The 22,449-nt window shown below is 56.9% G+C and overlaps 2 protein-coding genes across 2 annotated transcripts; one reads left to right on the top strand and one right to left on the bottom strand.

Moving 5' to 3' along the window:
• Positions 1 to 1,314: 1,314 nt before the first annotated feature.
• On the bottom strand, positions 1,315 to 10,886 carry NLRC3 (NLR family CARD domain containing 3; the record flags this gene model as incomplete). Its single annotated transcript, XM_080353979.1, has 18 exons — positions 1,315 to 1,405; positions 1,906 to 1,989; positions 2,194 to 2,277; positions 2,507 to 2,590; positions 2,707 to 2,790; positions 3,089 to 3,172; positions 3,303 to 3,386; positions 3,491 to 3,574; positions 3,975 to 4,058; positions 4,341 to 4,424; positions 4,958 to 5,041; positions 5,151 to 5,234; positions 5,769 to 5,852; positions 5,982 to 6,065; positions 6,774 to 6,860; positions 7,113 to 8,856; positions 9,902 to 10,162; positions 10,847 to 10,886. 18 exons carry the CDS (start codon positions 10,884 to 10,886, stop codon positions 1,315 to 1,317), a joined length of 3,315 nt encoding a protein of 1,104 aa, XP_080210105.1.
• A 6,645-nt stretch (positions 10,887 to 17,531) lies between these two features.
• On the top strand, positions 17,532 to 22,421 carry NMRAL1 (NmrA like redox sensor 1). The gene is made up of 5 exons (XM_080353734.1): positions 17,532 to 17,900; positions 18,573 to 18,811; positions 19,666 to 19,915; positions 20,138 to 20,328; positions 21,498 to 22,421. The coding sequence occupies exons 1-5, from the start codon at positions 17,861 to 17,863 to the stop codon at positions 21,666 to 21,668; spliced, it is 891 nt and encodes a 296-aa protein (XP_080209860.1). The 5' UTR covers positions 17,532 to 17,860; the 3' UTR covers positions 21,669 to 22,421.
• Positions 22,422 to 22,449: the final 28 nt, after the last annotated feature.

Consider the following 22,449-nt stretch of genomic DNA (forward strand, 5'->3'; position numbering starts at 1 on the left):
TAAACCCGTAAGAAATGAGCCCTTTAATTATACTGGTACTTCTGGGGTGGACCAAGGTTCAGGCATTCAAATGGGCCAAAAGTCAGGCTTTTGTTCAGCAAGTTACACTTTCACTGATGGCATCAGTCTATTCAGGGGAACGCATAAGCTGCACTTTGTCTAGTGTGCTGCCTCTTTCCTTTTAGCTCTGCTCTAGCATCACAATTTGTCTTCACAGGAACAGAAATCAGTGCTTGATTAGAAGAGTTCATTTTGGTGTGTGTTCATCAGAGCAGATGAGCCCAAGGTCACACGGATTGTCACGGATGACAACAGCAGGAGACGCAAGAAGTCCAACCTAAACTTGAGAGGCAGGACTTGGTGATAAGGCAGTCCTGCTGTGGCACCAGGATGCGTGCAGAGCTATTCCTCTTACATTCACCCTCCCACTCCTCCTCCTGTTATCCTGAGGGCTCTTTATTTCCCAGGGCCTTTCTAGATGCTTCCACTCCTGTGCTGTGGGACGTCTGTCTCTTCCCAGAGGCTTTGACAAAGAACAGCCCTACCAAATGCTTCCGTTGGGCTCAGCCACCACCAACCTGTTGCCAAGGGCATGGCAAACAGCACAGGTCACACTGCTCTGCAGTGCCCCGGTCCAGAGCAGCGCTCACGTCTGAGCAAGGAAACCGCAAACCTCGTGTCTGTCTCTGGGATTTCCAGGGCATCCCACAGGGCCCAGCTGTGTGCAGCCAGGTGAGAAGGGGCTGCTGTGAATCCTGCCCGTGTTTCACCTGCTTCTCCCAGGATTCTTGCCAGAACTAGAGAGAGACAAGCAGGTGTGGGGAGCGGAGCCCTGCCTGGGGTGCTGCAGCGTTGGCCCACAGTGACACGGGCTGGGACGAGAGCAGAGCTGCGGGGTGGTTGGGATGCACCCATCCAGGGCAGGGCCTGAGCACAGTGCTGTCACCCCGCGGAGATCACAGGAGGGGTCACTGCTGCTGGTGTGGCAGATAAGTCACCCACAAAAACACGAAGGGCTGGTATGCCGGTTCTGGCCCCTCCTCCCTCCTTTTTGCATTTCTCCCATTCCTTGAAGCTCCCCCAGGGCCTGGATGAACAGGGATGTGCTCACACATCCCTCAGCTTTCAATACTAGTGAGTCTCGACCTCCTGCACTGCTGATCTGGAGGCCTCAGGTCCTCCTGGGGAGCTCAGGAGCTCTCCTTGCCCCAGCTCTTTCCCCCAGGATGGGTGGATGGAGGGCTGAGCAGCTCCCTGCAGTCACCTTAGCCGAAGGGACCCACCAGGCTGTCTCCCCGCTGCAGCCAGGCACCCTCACACGTCCACGACACAGTCAGGTGAGTTTGTTCGGATGGCGTCAGAGATCATCTTGGCTCCCGACTGGCCGATGCGGTTCCCCTGCAGGCTGGGAGCAAAGGGAAGAGGAGCTGAGGCTTGGACATGAGGCAGAGCAGGATCTTTGGTGGGTATAAGAGATGCTACCCAGCTTTGCACCAGCATCATCTGCACCTTCCCCATGCCATCCAGGACCTCTTGCAGGGACCCCGATCACAGGGCACTCTAGGTTTGATAGCCCTAAGGCAGCCAGGTGAGAAGCTTAAGGAAGCCCCTAGGGAGCTGGAGAGGCTGAGCCAGCCCATCACCATGATGTTTTGGAGAGTATTTGTTTTTTGGCGTGGTTCTTTGCACCAGCGGCATCCCCAGAGAGGAGCTGTGGGGTCTGGAGCTGTGCAGGGATGGTGGCTTCACACCGAGAGTAGCACAGGGTGCCCTTATCCCCAGCCCCACTGGGGAGGTCTCTGTAGGGCAACTGGGAATGGACAGTGCCAGTGGCAAGGAAGGTCCCTTGATGGCTCCTGTGGTCACCCTGTCCCTGCCTTACCATCGAGCTCAGCAGCCACTTACTTCACGTAGGTGAGGCCATGGTTGCCCTTCAGAGCGGTGGCGATGCAGATGGCTCCGTCCATGCCCAGGGAGTTTTCCTGCAGGCTGTGGAAGGTTGGAAGGTCAGAAAGCACTGGCCAAGGAAATGTGGCCACCAGGAGGGAACACATGGCATGGGCACTGGGGAAAGCCACCAGTTATGGGGTTTGCCCCACTGAGAACTGTTGGCCTGGCCATCACCTCACTGCTCCTTCCAGGAAGGTCTGGAAAGGCTCTTCTTGGATCCCGGCTCAGGGAGCGGGTACTTACTTGAGCCGGCGGAGGCTGCGGTTCACCTTCAGTGCGTTGGCCATCGCCTTGGCCCCCACCACACCAATGGAGTTGCCCCGCAAGCTGTGGAGGAAGGCGGGTGGTGAAGAAGGACAGCCTGGGATGGCCCAGTGGTGGCCGTGAGCAAGAGGAGGAGGTGGGAGAGGTGGCCCCACACCAGCAAGTCAATAGTCAAGCCAAGTGTGGTAGGACACGACACAGGAGTGGTGCTGAGCTAAGGACCAGGCTCTTGGATACCCCTAGGGAGCAGTGTCACAGCCATGGGGACTTGGTGGCCCCACCAAGCACTTACTCCAGGATCTGTAGGCTCTTGTTGACCATCAAGGCTTCTGCCAAAGCTTGGGCACCAGTTGCACCAACTGAAGCAACCTGCAGGCTGCAAGAGAACAAGGATCCTTCAGCACATGTCATGAGGTGGCTGTGGTGCGCTAATTAGACAAGCTAATTAAACAGGCTGCAATGCCAGGGCCATGCGGCAGCCTGGATACTCACTGGAGGTCTGACAGGGTTGTGTTGACCTTCAGCGCGGTGGAGAGGGCAGCCATCCCCTCATCGCCGATGGCGTTCTCCTGCAAGCTGAGACATGCAAGTGCTGTGTATGCCCACGGTCCGGGCACCCAGGGCAGGGGGACAGGCAGCGAGCACCGAGCACAGTGTGCTGGGCTTCCCCTAATGGCTTGGGCATCCCCAGAGCACCATGTGCCTCCAGCATCCCCAGCCAGGGACATGTAATAGGGACACAGGATGGACAGGAGTGCATGGAGGAGGCAGCAGGCAAGGCCGCCTCTCCTGGAGCAGTGTGAGGGCAGGGTCCTGGGACACGTCCCAATAGGAAGACACTGCCCAGGACCTTCCCGCCCTTGTCCCCACTTACTCAAGGGTGGCCAGGCTGCTGTTGGACTGTAGTGCTTGTGCCAAGGCTGTGGCAGCTTTTGCCTGGATGAAGTTCCACTGCAAGCTGCAAACAGGAAAGAACAGGAGGTGACGTCCAGTGCTGTGAAGATGCCCTGATTCCTGTGGGATCGGTGTCCCTGCCCCACATCAATGCAACGGGCTTCAAAACCATCCAGGTCCGACCGGAAACTCACTGAAGGGACGTGAGCGCCTGGTTCTCTTTCATCGCTAAAGCGATGGCCTTGCCGCCTTCGTCATACAGCAGGTTCGCCGCTAAGCTAGAGGTAGGGGACAGAGCACACAAGTCACGCACACAGAGTTTGGGCCAACTCCAGCGACACTGCAGCAGTGTGGGTGCCCTCCTGGGGCCCATGGGACTTACTCCAGCTTCCTGAGGGTGCTGTTGGTGCGCAGCGCACGGGCGATGGCAGGGCCCCCCTCCTTGCTGATGGAGTTCTCCCGCAGGCTGGGGAAAGACACAGGGTTGGAGAGGACATCAGCTGCACCCCCACGGCCCCCAGTCTGAGGCTGAGACCATTTATTGCAACAGGCAGTCTGTCTGACTTGCATCCCCACCAGCATCTGCATCTCCATTCCCTGGGCACCATACAGCTGTGAGCATCAATGCCACTGGTGCTTTGTCCCAGTCTCCCATCCCTGCTGCCATCCTTGCATTGCCAGACATGGCTGAAGCGATTATGTCCCAAGGGGACAATGGAGAGAAGATGCTCACAGCCAGAGGAGGGACAGAGGCTGCTTTCAGCATCCCAGAGCACTTGTGGAAACAACAGGGCACAATTAAGTTCTCACATCCCGTGTCCTGGCAGCAGCTTTTGGCCAGGGTGGCTGGAGGGACTGTCACTTACTTGAGGCTGATGAGTCCCTTGTTGGCGCAGAGACCCAGTGTCAGTGCCGTGACCCCAGTGCTGCTGATGGAGTTGCTCTGGAGACTGAGACAAACAGGGAAGATGTGAGGACGGGCCAGTCTTTGCACTGGGGGCTTGTGTTTGACGTGAAAAGTGCCCATTTGCCCATTTCACTGAGAAACAGGCATCTCTCAGCCACAGGAGTTGAGGGGAGCCAACACTAAAGGACCAAATTTGGGAGCAGCCAAGCCAGGATCAGCATCTCCTGCTCACCACAGCAGCACCGGCCCCATCGAGCGGAGGTGACAGGGTTTGCCGGCACTTTGGGGCAGCGATGTCCCTGGCAGGTGCGGAGGAGAGACTCACTCGAGGCTTTGCAGACTGTGGTTCACCTTCAGAGCTTCGGCCAAGGCCACCGAGCCGTTGTCTCCTACTGAGTTGCTGGAGAGTCTAAGACACAAGAAGAAGAACTGGCATTACTGAGATCTGCTGACCTAGCTGAAGACATCCCTGCTCATTGCAGGGGGTTGGACTAGATGAGCTTTGAAGGTCCCTTCCAACCCAAACCAGTCTGTGATTCTGTGATCTCCCTCAGGCTCTTTCTGCTCCAGCAATGAGCATGAGCTTGCTGCAGTCTCATTCCAACCTACAAACACCTCTGCTCTTGTATGTTGGTTTTGAGCTGAAATAGCTTTTAACGTATCCACAGGGCCTGGAGACCTGCTGCTTGCCTCTGCTGGAGGGAAGGCTTGGCCTCTCCGTTCTTTATGTGGCTCCCTGCATCCCTGGAGGTGTGGAGAGCATCTCCACGGGGTTGCTCCGAGAGCAGCGCTGAGGTCCTCGCCCTCTCCACCCACGCCAACCCCTGGAGCAAAGCTGGCAGAGCCCGTCCTGCCTGCTCATGGCTCAGCCCCTGCCCATCGCTCCTGCCCGCAGATCCCAGGTGCTGGTGTCACTGTCCCTCCGCCTCATGCTGCTCTTACATCAGCTCCTTCAGGCTGCAGTTCTGCTTCAGCGCCTCAGCGATTTTCCTGGCACCGTGGGCTCCGATGGCGTTCTTCTGCAGGCTGCAAAGGTGAGGAAGGCACCTGTGAATACCAGGTGCCACATCCCTGTCGGTGGCACCTCGGACTGCTGGGTGGCTGGGAGGGGGGACATCAGGTCCTGGTCACTTACTGCAGGGTCGTCAGCCTGTGGTTGGTCAACAAGGCCTCAGCCAGGAAGGTGGCACCATCCTCCTTGATGACGTTGTGCTGCAGGCTGCAAGGAGAGAGGAATAGACCTGTGCATGGCAGCCACCACAATGGGACAAGGGGCCATGCAGGGTGGTGGTCACCTGCCCTGTCCCCATCTCTGGTGTGAGAAGGGCGTCCAGACCCTGAGCATCCTTGTCTGGGTGGCCTCCCTCCCTCTTCTCCCATGGGAGATGCCTGCTCTTGTGCACCAGCACCCTGTGAGCTCCTGCCTGGGGGATGGACCTGGACTTGGACCTGGACTTCAACCTCAACCTCAACCTCAACCTCAACCTCAACTTCAACCTCAACCTCAACCTCAACCCACAGAAGCTGAGAGACAGGAGGGTCCCAGCATCTCTGTCCCAGAGCTGCCCTGGTCACCAGGTGTCTGCCAGTTGCACTCACACATCCTGCCCAGCACAACCAAACCAGGTTGTGCCCAGGGTGTCCCCACCTGGTGGCCCTTGAGGTGGGGAAAACCTCGATAGGACAGGAGAGGGCTGGAGGGGGCTCATCCTGTGGATCTGCTTCCAGAGGTGCTGCAGAAGTCGGTACTTACTTCAGGGAGAGCAGGACTTGATTCTTTTTCAGTGCGTCAGCCAGTGCTTTTGCTCCAGAGGGGCCGATGGAGTTGCTCCGCAGGCTGGGGTGAGATGGGCAGAAAAGCCAAGGTTAGCAAAGCAGAACCTTGATCTGGCCCCACTGCTGCACGGGAATGGTTCCTGGGGGGGAACACGTGCGTGGCAGGAGCTGGTGAAAGGGGGACACTTACTCCAGCACCGTCAGGCTCCTGTTCACCATCAACGACCGGGCCAGTGCTTTGGCTCCTTTATTGCTGATCTGATTTTCTGCCAAGCTGCCCAGAGAAAAAAAAAAGGAAAATCATGTGTTTTTCAGGAGGAGAAAGAGGTTTTCGCGTAGGCTGTATTCGGGATGGGTGAACAGAGGAAAGCCATGGGGAGTGTTTGGTTTGAGGTACAACCACACAAAGTGGTGAATGCTTTCCTGGGCTGGACACCAGGCAGGGGACTGCAAGGACAGCATGCAAGGGGAGTTTCTAGATTTAAAATTCATTTGTGTTGTGAAAAGGGAGCTTAGATGGCCGCATGGGGGATTCCATGCGCAGCCACAAAGGGCAGGGAGGTGGGGAAAGTGGGGACCCATCTGTCTGGTCTGAGGCATCTGCCTGTGCGTGGGGCAGGGACCTGCACCCTCTATATGTCAGATGCTCCGTGTGGAGCCTTGAGTGTCCAGCAAACAGCCATGACCTTGGGAAGCACTTTGTTAGGATAATCCATGGATTTCTACACAAAGTTTTAGGAACAGTGAGGAGGCAGCAGTCCCAGGAAGGCCGGAAAAGACAGCCTGCTCAGCCACTGTGGGGACACAGGGGGTAAGGTCACCGTGCCTGGGAGCAGGAGATCGTGTGGGGCTGCTGTCCTCATCACCCCTGGGGAGCCAGTGGGACAGACGTTCCCAGAGGACCTTCGCCCTGGATTTGAGGTGCCCCCAGCTCCACTCCGCACCCCCATGAACAGCCCGTCTGCCCTGGGCCAGGTGCTACCTGAGCTTCTGGATCTGGCAGTCCTTCACGCTCAGCATGCTGCCCAGCAGCTCCATCACGTTGTCCTTGAACTGATTATTGTCCAGCCTGGAGTAGATACAAGAGCAAAAGCAAGCATTTGGATAACAAAGTGGAGAAAGAATCACCCTCCCATGACATCTGCCCATCACAGGTGGAAAAACTCAAGCAGAGACGCAGAGCTGACCCAGTGCCATCCCCAGGGCAGCTCTCTGCTGATGGACAAGGATGGTGGACCCATGTCTCCAATTGACACCTGGCATTTTGAGTCACAGCCCGGCGTCCCTGCTTGCTTCTCCCAGTGCAATCCTCAGGGCTCACCTGAGGTTCTGGCAGAAGAGGAGCTGGGGGAGCAGGCTCTTACAGACGTTGTAGGTGAGGCAGCTGGAGAGGTTCGTCTCCTCCACACAGACATCAGAGACCTGCAGGAGATAAGCCAGGGCAGAGCAGTTCACAGGGGTGAGCATCCCGGCAAGGCTCTCATTCTTCATTGCTTCTTCCACAGCCTTAGCGATCTCCATGTGCTGAATTTCATACAGGCAGTGCATGGTGTTCACCGTTCGCAAGGAGATGACATAGTTGGTGTTCAGGCAGCCCTGGAGGAAGCTGATCGCTTGGTTCCTGAAGCTGTTGTGCTCGTCCTTCACCAACAGCCACCCAGAGAGCAGCTTGTTCACCTGCGGGGAGAGGAGCCCAGAGAGAAAACGCACAAAGACGTCCAGTTGCCTGTCCTCTGCCTGCAGTGACCTCTGAACAGCGCTCTTGAAGTGGTTGAGGAACCCCAACTTGGGCCAGGACATTCCGCTCTCAGTGAAGAGGTCAAATATTGCCCGCTTGGCAGCCGTGTAATAATAAATAGCCGCTAGAAACTCCTGTATGGTTAAGTGGGAGAAGCAGTAGGCTGTGAAGGACGGCGTCTCTTCTTTGAGCAGGAGGCGACTGCACAAGCTGCTCTGCAGCAAGACAAGGTCAATGCCGTACGCCTTCATGTCCTGCTCGTAAAACACGTATTTCTTTTTGAGCAGCCCATAGAAGGCCAGTCTGCCCAGGCTGCCCACTATCTTCTTGCTGTTGTTCACAGCCTGCTCGATCCTGAGCGTTTCTCTTGGCTTTTCTGGCCAGTCGCTGCTCAGAGCCATTTTAAAATAATAGGAGTAGATTTCTGATAGGGTCCTGGGGACAACGGTTGTTTCTTGGGATTGATTGGTGCTATTTTTCAGGTAATAACCGATTGAAGAGCCATAAATCCAGCAAAAGCCAGGAACAGTGCACAGGATGTGTGATGACCTGTTAGCCCTGATGTGATGCAGGACTTGGCTGGACAGGTCTCTGTTGTCAAGGAACATCTGGTCCAAGAAATCCTTCATCTCTGCTGCTCGAAAACCTCGTATTTCTGTCATCCGGTCAACAAGCCCACCGGGGATTTGGCTGGCTGCTGTTGGCCGCGACGTGACCCAGACAGAAGCCTCCTGCAGCAGGTTGCCACGTATAATGTTGGTGATCAGGTTGTCCACTTGGATCTCTTTTTTGGGGTCGGTGCATACTACCGTGTTGGAAAAATCCAAAGGCGTTTTGAACTCATCCAAGCCATCAAGGATCAGGAGGGTCCTGGCAGCTCCTGCCGAGATGCAGTTTGGCTCAGCGGTGTGAGGGAACGCCAAGCAGATGAGCCTCTCAGCAGAGAGCTTCTCATAAGTGTTGAGCTCCCGGAAGGTGAGGGGCAGCACAAAGATGATGTCCCTGTTGATCTCCCCTTTTGCCCAGGTGTAGACAAACAGCTTCACAAGTGTGCTTTTGCCAATCCCGGCCACTCCGATGGTGACAGAGATCCGAGGTGGGATGCTGAGCTTGGAGAGAGGCAGGAAGAGCTTCTCCAGAGAGATGCTCTTAGATACGCTTCGTAAGCCTTTGGTAGCTTCAATCTGCAGGACGTCATGCTCCTTCTGCTGGATATCGGTCAAGCCTTCCACCAGCAGCAGGTTTGTGAGTCGCTGGAGGGGACCCGTGTCCAAGCCATTCCCATAGTAGCTCTGGAGGCTCTCCAGGTGCTTCTGCACCACGGGTTCTGCACAGAGAGGAATTAAAGCAGAGGTGAGGAGGAGGATGGTAACTATAAATGCAAATGAGAGGTGCTGCCTCACTTGCCTGCCAAGCCCATGAACAGAGGGCAGGAAAGTGTGTGCCAGGGTCCGAAGGGCACGGAGGCTTAAATGGCCCTGATCAGCCTCACCCTTCAGTCCAAGAGCCCATTTAAGCTCAGCCCTGGGCCTTCAGCCCCTGCCTAAGCTTTGTTGTGGGAACACTTATCTACAGCACCATCATGCCTCTGACTGCTATGGACCCTGTTCTTCTGGACCTTGATCTCAGACCCCATTGCTCTGCACTTGCATAGTGATCACTGGACTCTGAACCTGGTTGCCCTCTCTGGGCCTGATCCTGACCTTCAGACTGACCTCCCAGCTTGACGTCAGCCTTGCCTCATTGCCATAGATTCATGTGATGAGTTGGACTCTTGGCTGAACCTTGTGACCATCTCTAGACCTATCCAACTCACCTGGCTCAAGTACCATGACCCTGGTACAGCATATTAAACCCTCCAGCAAAGGCTGAACAAGCAGGGGATGGTGCTGTGTGAGATTCAGAGCAGACACCAGCCAAGGTTGGAGCCTTCCAAGCAGGAAGGAAACCAGGGAAACCTCTCCTGGCAAGAGGGTTGCAAGGAGAGCCTGAACTTGTGGAAGCCACTGACAGATGGGGTCAGGGATGCCCAGCTGTCCTCCTTCTGCTGTCCCCCTGTTCCCAGCCCAGCTGCTGGGAGTGACTGGTGTGATCTGGACATTGAAGACATTAAAGACTCCTCAGGATGCCCAGAGAGTTCTGCTAAGGGCAGTGAGGGCACTGGAGGAAGGTTCTTCAGACCTGTCAGAGAGCCCTTGTCACTCCCCGGCTGCGTCCTTCCCCAGCGGAGACCCTGAGATGGCACCATCGCTTCCTGCCATGGGAGCTGCCAACTCTGTCTAGCTCTGTGCACACCTTGGGGTGCTCCAGCAAGCATCCACAGCCAGGACACGTGTGCAGACACCCCTCCTTGGGTCCAGTAGACTGCCTACCATAGACAGTGATGTGAAGGTAGAGCTGGGAATTGGTGGTCTCGATGAATGTCTGCAGGGACTGGGAGGCGCAGCTGCCCTTGCCAGCCAGGACATCTACCACCACCCTCACCTGCTCGGGCAGGGAGTTCGCCTCCTGCGCCCGGCCAGCCTCCTCCGCCGTGCGGAAGTCCAGCCTCCACAGGTAGCAGATGATCTCCTCCAGGAACGGTGGCGAGATGGACCTCACCAGCTGCTTGCGGTAGCGGTTGATCCAAGCCTCTGTGGGAGAGGAGAGCAGGAGAGTTGGGTCTGGAACAAGCACTGGGCACATTGTTCAGGCGTGATGGGGAAAGACAGCAGTGGAGCACCCCGTCTGATTCTGAAGGTAGCAGGGGTCACTAAATCCCTTCAGAGTGACCTGCTCAAGTCCTCCTTGAGATTATGCCACCCCAAAGCTGTGGCAGGCTGTTTTGTTAGGAGCTGCTTGGTCAAGGCAGAAGCTGTTGAAATTGGAGTCAAAGAAACCAAAGAACACAATCATGAAAATGACATTTCCTCCTGGAAACCAAGCCCATGCAGAGACAAAAGTCTAAGCAAAATAATTTCTCTTTGGAGACAGCCCTTCCCCCTGTGCCAGCACAGCGGTCCCCAGGCCCCTGGACTAGGAGCTGCCATCAGCCCTCATGCTTTGTTGGCCAACCTTCGTCCAGTTTTGAATCTGAAATTCCACCAACATGATGGATCTTCAGCTGCCCAACCACCACTCACCTTCCGTCAGAGGCCTCCCGTGACATGGGTGATCCCTGGGTGAGGAGCACTGTGTTGGCAGCAGCACAGCTGTCCCATGGACCACCCCGTGTCCCCAGGGATGCTCACAGCACCAGCTGAGTTTCCTCAGCCTTTATCCACGTTCCTGGTGGAAGAAGAGGAAATACATCAGGAGCAACATGGGAGGAAGCCCACCTTGAGTTAACATGATGCTGTGGTTGAGCCAAGGGTCCATTCCTCAGCTTTTGGCTGAGACCAGAGTCCCTGGCGCTGTGGGCCTGGCAGTGGAAGAGCCAGGACCACCACGCTGCAGCACCTTTGCCCAGACCTCATGTGCTACAAACATAGTGCCTTCACCACCACTGATGCTGGAGCCTTTCTCAGGTAGAGTGATTGCATTAATTGCCCTGACAATGCCCCTGTGCTACCCATGGGCCATGCACTGAGCACCTGAGTGCCACCACTGTCACTGGAGGGACAGCAGGACTGTGCTTGTGCGTTTTCCTTCTCTGTGTTGTGGAGGAAGTTGTGTGGCAGCAGGCAGAGCAGCGAAGAGCCGTTTCAGTTTCAAACCCCACCACCACCATGCAGAGGCTCTATCAGGGCTTGCTGAGCATGGCCAACACCACATCCTGTTGCAGAGCTCCACTTTTGGCGACAATGGTGAATCATTGCCTGGGGAAGGAGCACCTACCTGCTCTCTGCCCCCCGCTGCTGCCAAACCATGCGGAGGGTTTGGTGTTATATTTTTAAGAAGTGTGACTGCTCACTGAGTCCAATTGTTTTGTGAGCTGAGGTGGAGAGGGAAATGCCACGGTCCCTCCATGCTCCCCCCAGCAGTGACGGTGACCCCACAGCAAAGCACTTTTCTCCATACAGGGAGCAGCAGGGCTGCGGCAGCAGCTTGCCTTGCTCTTCACCCCCCTGGCAGTGGCTTGGTGAATTAAGATACAATAAATTAAAGGAGCTCAGTGAGCAATTCACAGTGAAATTTTCACCCTTTGATATCTTCTTGTTGCTAACTGGCCTGGAAAGTTCAATTAAGCCTTTGCACACAGCAGTCCCTACATTTCTCATCTTTGCTGTGCAACCACGAACACAGCCAAAATGCACGGGGGTTGTGCTGCTTGCAGCGTTGTTCCCCACAGCTCTTCCTCTGCAACACGGCTGCTGAGAAAAAGCCCTTTGCTGTGACAAACCTGATCTAACACCAGAGATTATTTGGTGGTGTCCTCTAATTCTACTTCAAAATGTGCTCCCGCTGCTGGAAACCAGCAGCCGTGGGTCAGCTTGTTCAAAGGCATCTGACAGGAAGAATAAAGCAGAAAAAGACACAAAGCAGCAGAAGGAACAATGCAGCAGCTGTAATTTTGCCAGGAGAAAAGTTTCAGGTGCAGCTCTAGGACCACCCGGTGATGCTGGAGGCTGCAACCTAGAAGAGTGAAGAGCATTATCTGCTCTTACATGAGCTGTCTAAAGGGTAGAGGCCACTCAAAGCCAATCTCTATAACCCCTACAGAGATCCAAAGTGTTCCCAGGATGCGACCAAGCCCACCCCAAGGCTCCTGGCACAAGTCCCACCACACCTGTTAGCAGACGGTCCATGCCCAAACCCCATCAGTGCCTGGGAGCCACAGACACTGTGCTAGAAGGTCCTTGACCATGAGCACAGACACTGTGATTTTCATCACCATGCGTCCTGCTCCAAGATCCAAATTGCCTGATATCAACCTTGGAAAACACGGACCTTGACACAGGTGTTTCTGCTCATCTCTGGCTCTAATTACATATATGCACTTTTGCTGCTAGAAATCCAACAGGGACCAAAGGAAGCTTGCTAGGGGATCTGAGATGAAGGGACAGTCCCAGGATGGCCACAGCACGAAGATGGCTGGAGATAACAGATATTCACCACCTCTCTGCACAACCTGGCCTCTCAGATCTTCCTCCTGCTAGGAGGAGGCTTTGGTTTTCACATGGCAGCTGCTGCCATCCAGACAGATCCATCGCCCTGTGCTTCGGGAATCTGCTGAGACTCAGGACCATCCCACACCAGGAGGCATGGCAGCCACCGCCAGCAGCACGGGGACGGTGTTGGGCTGCACAGCTCAGCAGGCAGAAATCTGTGGTTGCTGCCTCATGGGGGCTTGTAGGCAGATTCAGCAGCCATGCTGGTGGATGCTGGTTGGCACCTCGAGCAGGGCTCTCCTCGAGCAGAGCCTTGGGGACCTGACCTGCTGCCGTGTGCTGGGACAGGGCTGAAGGGTCTGGATGGGAACCCAAGCACTGGGCAAGAGCTCCTATATGGCTGCAGGGACACATGTAGGGAAAACATCAGAAAATGGGTTGATCTGCAATGTTTAGGTACATTTAAAGCTTCTTATAGGAACTACTAATTGCATAGTTAACCAGGCACCTGAAGGAGCAGCAAAATGCTGGCTCCAGCACAGCTCCTTGCCCCCAAAACACAGGAACCCACAGCCTGGCCATTTTCTTCTCCCCGTCCCATCACCGCAGGGTTTGCAATGCAGCCGGTTCCTCAAAGGTGTCCAGTTTGGGGTGCTGTGTCTCGGTGCAGCTCAAACCCCCGCAGCACAGCACCCATCACCACTGCCCTCCCTCCCCCAGACACGGGAACAGAGCAAAACCAGCCCCGCCAGACCTTCCCACCACATCCTGGCACTGGGCTTCCTCCAGCAGATCTCAGGCTCCGTTACCAACACACCCTTGGAGCTTTTAGTTATCCACCCTGAACCGACCCTCTTTCGGAGGTCAGTGAGCTGCACACGAGCATTTGCCAAGCCAACCCCTCCAGCCATTCCCCACCAACTGATGTGCTGAGCAGACCCTGAAGCCAGGACACAGGCTGCCACCTTTTGGCAGAACTGAAAAGATTTCACGTTGTTAATTTATGTTAATTAAGCAACGTGATGAAGTATCTTCTGCATGATAACGATTATGAAACTCGCAGATTTGCAGGTACCTCGGTTATCTAAGCTCACATATGATTTTTGGATGCAGTGTTTTGGTTTGGTTTTTTTAGTCTGGATTTAATGCTAACAAAATTTATTGTAATTACAGAGTGACTCCCTAGGCCAAGCCTAACTCCTACCAGACTTTTTTTTTTCCCAAAACCTCAATCACAATAAGGGAGCCCAGGCTCAGCAGGAGTTAAATAGCAAGTAGTGGAGGCAAGGACCCCCAGGCTGAATGCCAGCAGTCCCAACAGCCTTCCACGCAGCGCCCACACCCCAGGCACTGGTGGCATCTCAGTGGGTGACAGCACCCAGGTGGTGCTCCAGCTGGTCCCATACCTGTAGAATACATAGTACTCCTAATGACCTTAGAGTGCTTAATTAAGGATTAAGTGTAATGCGTCGGTGCAGTCCAGCGTACCTCAGGCTCCCTGCACAAGCCAGTGTCTGGGCACATGGCCACATGTCCCTTGATATGCTCCCTCCCCTGCTCCTCTGGGTCCTACACAGTGCTGGAAGATCCCCTGCAGTGAAAAGGGCTGAAGAAGGTACCAACTGCAGCCTTGAAGACTCCAGTGTTCCCTCCGGGAAAGCATCCTGAGCCATTTCTCAAAGGAGGACACAGGGGTGCAGCTCTGGGTTTCAAGGCCCATCCATCTTGGACTCCTGACCAACCCAGGACCTTGCCACACTCTTTGGTGCCATTTCACACTGTGCCATGGGCAAGTATGTCACAAATCCCATCCTTTTCTATTTGCGGTACATATTGGGGAATTTTTTTTATGGTTTTGAAGTGGAATGAATTCAGCAAATGACATTAACATGGAGGCAAAAGCTGCTGCTGCACAAGGTGGAGAAGGTCTGCGCAGGCAGGACAGCCTGGCTGTGGCCACCTTCATGTCGGGGCAGGCAGTAGTAGGGAAGGGGATGGAATTTGTGACAAGTGCTCGGTTCCCCATGAGGTCCCACACACATCTCCAGCACCCAGGGCTCAGGGCCCTGCACCACCACACCTGCTCCTGCCAGCACCGGTGCCATCCACGCCAGCCTGCTATGCCGGGTGCTGCTGGCACTTGGTCACATCTTGCCCGTCCCAGGGACCTCTGCCCAGCAGCTCCTGGCCCTTGACCCAGCGACTCCTTTTCACGTGGCTGTTACAGCAAGAGGTCTGCAGCAGCTCACCCCATGCGAGAGGCCTGAGCAACAGCCCCACTTCTCCCCGTACCCCTCCAAAGTAAAAGCAGCCCGCCCAAAACCTCACCTTGGCCTCATGCCGCCCTCACCAGGTCTGCATGGTAGCAGGAGAGCAGAGAGGGCATCGCCATTGTAGCAGGAGGCTGCAGCCCATCCGTGCCCCTGCTCAGCCCTTTATTCCTGGAGCTTTGCTTCCTCCTCGCCTGGATGCTCGGGTTCAAGGTAGAAAATTGAAGCCCATCCAGCTGACGGCCCCTGCCCCTGGGGGACCTGCAGAGGTGATGAGATCCAATGGCTGGGGTGATGATTCGAGCAGCACCTGGGGAAGGGGGGTCTGGATTCCCCAGACACCCAACACCACCGTTTCCAGCCTGGTGGCTTTTTCTGTCTTTCAATTTGCTCCTCACCCCTTCCTGCACTGTGGGTGTCACTCGATCTTCCTTCCTGTCAGCACAGGGCTGCCGCCTATGCAAATTGGTGCAAGTTATCTGCTGAAAAACAGCAGCACACGGTAACCGCCTGTAGTCCATATGACACCCCGACAGCAGTGACACAGGGTCTGTCCCAACAGGATGCATGATCCACAGCCAGCTCCCCAGCCATGGCTGCTTTCTCCTGGGAGAACCACAAAACCAGGCTGACCCAGGTCCTAATTACACCAAATTCCCTTGAAGCAAAAGCACGAGCTCACCCTAGCCTGGAAGAGCTGAGGGGTTTTGCTATGTAGCCCCCTCACTAGCCAGAAACGCTGGGGAGAACCCATGGAAGAGGCTGGTGCTACAGCATCTCTGCCCTTTGCTGGGCCATGCATGGAAACATTTCCACAAGTAAATTCAGGTTGTATCTTGAAGGAACAGAATTAGGAAGCAAGAATAAACTCTCCTTCCTCCAAAGCCATTTTTCTGTCAGTTCTGAATGTTTTCTCAAATTATGAGTGTCTCTTTAAAGAGGTGGATTGCGTGGCACCAAGGAACGTTGCATCTGCACCCAAGGAGCCAGAGCTACCGGTAGCAGTGGGACCATCAGGATCTCCCTTCCCCAGCTCTGCTCAGACAAGGGAGGCTGATCATTATTTTGCATTTTGGTTCTACAAAATCCTTAATTTGTAAATCTTCTAACAGGTTTTAGTGGCATTTAGGCAAATCCATTCTGAGATGCTGGGCAGAGAGGTCCCCAAAAGGCAGGTAGGCAAGCTGGCACAGCAGCACTGAGACCCAGGACAAACAATTTGGCTTTCCACAAGTCCCAGGGCAGAGCAGCAGTGCTCAGGGAATGCGGGGAAGTGCAGCTCAGGAAAATAACAGGATAATTCCATGCCACGGTGGAGTTTGCTGCCATCCTGGTCTATGCCAAATGGCTCATTTTTTGAGTCAAAAGCTCCTGCTGCTGGGGTGGTTTGGGAGAGGTCAGAGTGAGCAGAGCTCAGTGATGAAAATAGCACATTCTGTTAGAGGACTTGCCCTAGTGGGGTCCTTGAGCTGGTAGCTCTAATGAAGCTCTATCTGAATCGGTAATTACACATCTTTCCCTCTGCTATGTCTGGCTGGCAGGTGTTCAACGACTGATGATGGAGATGATGGTGGAGATGATGGTGGCTGATGTAGCTCTCATGGTGAAGAGCTGGTTGGGGATGGGGTGTGCTCACAGCCAGATCATCTGCATGTGGAGAACCATGTCTGGGGAGGAGAGATGGGGGCAAGAAGGAGCCACTGCTGTGGGCTGCTGGTCTCGCAGGGATTGCTCTCTGCTGGTCCTAGGGCTGCCCCTGGTAAAAGGATAAAACCTTTCCTCTCCCAAGTGTTAGGTCTGTTGGTGATTTCCAACCCAGTTGGGAGGCTGGTTTCAAGAGATGGCATCTGGGAAGTCCCATCAGCTGTCACCTTCCCAGTAAGCTGTAGCTAAACATCCCTCACAGAAAAAATGACTGTGCAGAAGCCCCCGTTGGGGTTATACCTCCTGCTTTCACAATTATTCATTTATGTTAATTAATGCATCTGAATTATTTATTGGCAACTGTATATGACACATCCCTCGTGTATTTTCTGGGCTGTTTACTCAAATCAAGCCCACATTTCCCAACATACTTACCGAGTTTAACCTACTGAGTTCCCAGCAGCATGAGTTTGACACGTCCCTCAGCAAGCAGCCTCTGCTTGGTGTCCCTAACCGGCCCGGTGAAGCTGGTGAGGTGACACACAACCCGCAGGAAAAGCCCCACAGGTGTCTCTGCTTATGACTCCCCAAGGCTGCCCGGCAAAGGGGTGATCAGGGACCCTTCCCTCGAGCAGGAGTCATTTGTGCGGGGATAACGAACCGTCCCATCTCCAGGGGGATGCTCCTTGGGAACAGCCGCGGAATCGTGCAAAACGCGTCACCGGAGGACCCGCAACCCTCCTGCCATTACAGCGCGGGGTCTGCAAGCCCTGGGACGACCCCGGGTCCCCGCGGCGGGAGCGGTGCAACCCCCAACGACCTCCCGGGCGGTCACACAGCTGCTCTCGGGTTTCAAGCGGACAGCGGCTGAGGACGAAGCGGCCGCTCGGCCGCTGGATGCGCCGCTGGATGCGCCGCTGGATGCGCCGCTGTCCAGGCGCGGCTCCGGCGCCACCCGCGGGCTGCACACGGACACGCGCGCCGCTGCCGGCGGGGCCTGGGAACGGGACGGACCGGTGAGGCCCCGCCCAGACGCGCCGGGTCGAGGCGAACGGAGCCGAACGGAGCCGAACGGAGACGAACGGAAGCGGGTCGAGCCGAACGGAGCCGAACGCTACCGAGCGTAGCCGATTCGAACCAAGCTGAGGAGACGAGCGGCGCCGCTCGTCTCTGTGAGCGGATGCGGCCCCGTGTGTCCCGGGCCCCGCCGAGCCCGGCGATGGGCCGAGCCCGCAGACGGGCCTCCCTCCTGCTCCGCTCCGCCGCCCCCGAACCGCTGGAGCGGGGCCGGGCCGGGGGCTGAGCCGCGGCCTCGCCAGGCCCGCACGGCGGTGCCAGCGCTCTGCTTCTCACCCTGGCAGAGCCCCGGGACCGCCCGCGGTGCCTCATGGCCGGGAAGAAACGGATCGTGGTGTTCGGAGCGACCGGTGAGTGCTGGGGGAAGGCCCGGGCCCTGCCCGGCGTGCTGCCGCTGCTCCGAGAGCCCCGGGGTGCCGGGCTGTGGCCGGGCCGGGGGGGCGAGGCGGGGCCGTGCCAGGGGCTGTGGGACCCCCGGCAGAGCGCAGGGTCAGCGGGAGCGTCCGGAACACCCGGGGTCGGGGCCGTGGAGGTTCAGGGGTCTGGAAAGCGCCCGCCCGGCGGCAGCAGCAGGCGGGGCGTCCGGCGGGAGGGCGGGTTGGAGGGACTTGGCGTCCGTGTGTCGCGGGGAGTGTGTCGGTGAGCGGGTCCGTGTCGCAGCCCCGCTGCCCCTGCGAGCAGAGCCCCGCTGCCCCTGTGAGCACAGCCCCGCTGCCCCTGCGAGCAGGGCCCCGCTGCCCCTGCGAGCAGGGCCCCGCTGCCCCTGCGAGCACGGCCCCGCTGCCCCTGCGAGCACGGCCCCGCTGCCCCTGCGAGCACGGCCCCGCTGCCCCTGCGAGCACGGCCCCGCTGCCCCTGCGAGCACGGCCCCGCTGCCCCTGCGAGCACGGCCCCGCTGCCCCTGCGAGCACGGCCCCGCTGCCCCTGCGAGCACGGCCCCGCTGCCCCTGCGAGCACGGCCCCGCTGCCCCTGCGAGCACGGCCCCGCGGGGAGCGGGCTCTCAGCACGTCTGCGCTTGCAGGGGCTCAGGGCGGGAGCGTCGCCCGCGCTCTGCTGGAAGATGGGACCTTCGAGGTCCGTGCGGTGACACGGAGGCCCAGGAAGAAGGCGGCCAAGGAGCTGAAGCAGAGGGGAGCTGAGGTGGTGAAGGCAGATCAGGACGATGAGCGGTCACTGAAGCTGGCTTTGTCAGGTGCTTATGGAGCCTTTGTTGTAACCGACTTCTGGGAGCACTGCAGCAAAGAGAAAGAAATTGCGCAGGTACTGCTGCTTGCTTTTAACTGGGACCATGTGCAGGATGGCCTGGGAGGGGGCGATCGAGGGACAGCTGTGTGGCATTGGGGTCGACAGCTTGTAGTGCAGCCTTGCCAGCCCTGATGATTCAAGTGGCCAGTCCAGAAAAGTCCCAAGGCCTTGCAAACAAGCTGAGTCCCAGTTCTTGCAAAGTCAGAACTTGTTCCTTGTTCCCTTGCAGTCAGGTGGCTCCAGGATCTAGTGCCTCAGGGAGCAGTTAAATGCCTCAAGACTCAGGATGGTGGAGAGCACTGCCTGGGAGTCAGTAGCAGGAGTGGGAAGACTGCGCTCCGCAGAACCTTTTGGGGGCTGAGGCAGGGCTGTTGCTGCCTGCAGTCCTGTAGTTCTCTGCTCTTGCAGCTTTGGGGCCAAAATGTACTGTGGTATAAGTCCCAAGGTCTTCCCCAAAGGCGTAGTTCACTCCTAGGACAGATTTCACTGAATGGCAGGGAACAAAAGGCAAGATATGTTAGGGCAGTTATGTTGGCCCGGGTAGATCTTTAGGGCTTGCGTTTGCATGCTTGGTGAAGGAGCTAGCATCAAAGTTGGAGGGTGTGTTGCCTTTCTAATGTAGGATGGTGAAAGCAGAGGACTCGGCTCTACCTGGGCAGCTCCCAGAGCTCACTGGGTCTGCTTGACCCTGGTTCCAGCTGAGGGATTGGGGTGCCAGGTGCTGAGGAGTTTGCTCAGCTGGTGTGTTGGATCCTGCCTGCCTGCCCAGTGCAACAAAGGGGAATTGGGGTGTATTGGCATGATTAGAGCCCCTGCATGTCCCAAGGCAGCCATTCTCCTCTTCGTGACTGTCTTCTCCCTTCCCGCAGGGAAAGCGGCTTGCTGACCTGTCAAAGTGCCTTGGTCTGCGCCACGTCATCTACAGTGGCCTGGAGAATGTGAAGCAGCTGACGGGGGGCCAGCTGGAGGTGCCCCACTTTGACGGCAAAGGTGTGGTGGAGGAGTATTTCCATAAAATCGGTGTTCCCACCACAATCATCCGACTGCCATTCTACTTTGAGAATTTCCTCTCCATCTTCAAGCTACAGAAGGTCCCACAGGGACATGCCTTTGTCCTGGGTAAGACGGGACTTCGTGCTCTCCAGTCACTGTCCTGTAGTTCCCTGTTCGCACTGTGCACCCTGCAGGTGCTTTCCTGGCTTACCACACTGGTGGGTGCTCTTGTCTCTTCCTCACCTCGTGTTCAGAGGCTGGCAGCCAAAAACTCCAGCCGTACCTCTGGGGAGCTGGGCTGCCTCGGGGAGGGCTGCGCTCTGACTGGGATCCATCTCTCCCATACAGGGCTGCCCATGGGGGACACCCCCATGGATGGGATGGCAGTGGAGGACCTCGGGCCTGTTGTTCTTTGCCTGCTGAAGTCACCGCAGGAGTACATAGGCCGGGTGATCGGGCTCAGCGCCGGCAAGCTCACCGAGGCAGAGTACGCTGCTGTCCTCTCCCAGCAGACAGGCAAGACCGTGGAAGCCAGCAAGGTGGGAAGCGTGCTTTGCTGTATGTGATGCTCTCGAGGTGGGGGGAGGCTGGCTCAGGACCCTGCAGCCTGCCATGGCCTGGGAGTGGGGCAGTGCAGTGGGGGGATGATCCTTGCACCTTCCCAAAAGCTGCCGGGCAGCAGCAGAGGAGCAACACAGCCAGCTTCTCCCTTTGGGCTGGAATGGCAGGGGCCCTGTACAGGAGCTGAGCACAGACAGCGCTGGCAGAACAGGTGGTGTCCTGCCCCAACAGCAAGGTCGGGAGCTGGTGCGGTGGAAGGTCCTTGTGGCTCAGTGTATGGGTTTGGTACAACCCAGCGCTGGTGTCCAGGATTAGTCCCACTGCCCCTGCTTGCAGCTGGAGCTCATGTTGGCACCAAAACTGCTATGTCGGTATTGTCACTGAGACGATGCGTGCTCGTGGGGTGCGGCCGAGCGGGTCTGTGCCTGGCTCTGAGGGGCAGCTGCAGTGGAAGGTCTCCAGAAGAGCCAGGGGCTGGGCACCTGCAGAACATGTCTTTGCTGGGTGCCCCTCCATTCAGCAGGTCTTCCCCAAGGGCCTTGCTGTGTCACCCTTACAGCGCTCCTGGCCTCTCTGTACCCCATGACTTCTTGTTTTTTGTTTGTGCTTTGGCTGTGCTGCTCCCCTTGGGCAGCCAGTGCGATGGATGAGGGTGCAGTGAGCCTCTGCTTTGAGAACAAAGCACATTTCAGCAAAAATGAAGCACCTGTGATGCTTACTCTAGGTTCTGCTCTCCTGGGACAAATAAGCAGCCCTCCTTTACCAGGGCGCAAGTGCAGAAGCACAGCGGTCCCGCTTTGATTCAGGCAGGGGGTTGGGTGCTGGGTTACCAGGTACAACCTGGGTCACTTGGGCTCCCTGGAGCTCTCCTCAGCCCCCCAGGTCCATGTTTCTAGACTGCCTCAGCTGTGGCTCGTACCCCAGTGGAGGTACATCCCCTGGCAAAGGCTTTCCTCTACCTTGCCCTTCCACTGCGGGGTGCTGCTTTCTTTACACGATCCCAATTGAATGGGAGCCCTCCTCTCCAGCAGAAATAACACGTCTGGCTGCTCTAATGCAGCCCTCTTCAGCTTCCCAGCATGGTGTGAGGGAAAGGCCCCAGCAGCCCTGTGACAACACTGTTTTCCCCCCACAACACTTTCTGCAGATCTCACCAGAGGAGTATGAGAAACGTGGCTCCCTTGGGGACAAGGAATTGGCCGCTATGTTCCGGTTCTACGCCCTGAAGCCAGACCGCAACGTGGACCTGACCATGCAACTCAACCCCAAGGCCCGCACCTTCCCTCAGTGGGTGGCAGACAACAAGGCCGCATTCTGACCCATCCCTCCGTCTTCTCCTGCCCGAGCTCCTGCAGCAGGTAGTGGGAACCAGCCAAGGATGTGACCTGCGCTGAGCCACACTGCCGTTCCACTAGCGCCCTGGTGAAGGGCTGGGGAGAGCTTTGGCCCAGTCTGCACCCTAGGGCTCTCCTGCGCCTTGGTTGAGACTGTTCAGTGGAGCTGGAGCAAGAGAAAAGGCTGTGCAGCTGCAGGCACGTGGGGAAGTGCTACCTTTGCACTCTGTCTTCAGGGAGGTGTTTTTTTTTAGCGATTCTGGGTGTTTTCCCGGCTGTAGGGTGGTGGTGGTTTGTTTTCCCACGATCACCCTCTTCCTAGCCCACTCGGGGCTGAACGCAGGAGAACTGCTGGGCCCCACAGGGCCTGCTCTGCAGCCACTGCAGGTGCCCTGGCAGTCCCACAGCCAGCGCTGGCACGGGCTCCTCAGCAAACAGCACGCTGTGGGCTTTCCCTGGGCTGAGGCACCGCAGGCGAGGCAGCGGGCAGAGCAGCATGCCCAGAGAGATGGGGCATGGCCCTAGCACCACCCTGGCCAAGGGGACTGTGCAGTGACTTCCCATACTGCCGAACAGGAGAACTGAGCCAGTTTCCTCAGGTCAGCTCTGATTTGTGGGCCTGGCATCTGGGCTCCTAGAGCTTTCAGTTGCTGCCCCCATGAGTTGAGTGAAACGTTTTTGCCAGACTGCTTCCCCCATGCCACCATATGCTTAAGGTGCTGCTTGGGTAGGAGCTTTGGGCTTTGGCAGTTTTGGCCTGCGCTT

This window comes from Nesoenas mayeri, assembly GCF_963082525.1.
Source record: "Nesoenas mayeri genome assembly, chromosome: 15".
Classification (NCBI taxonomy): domain Eukaryota; kingdom Metazoa; phylum Chordata; class Aves; order Columbiformes; family Columbidae; genus Nesoenas; species Nesoenas mayeri.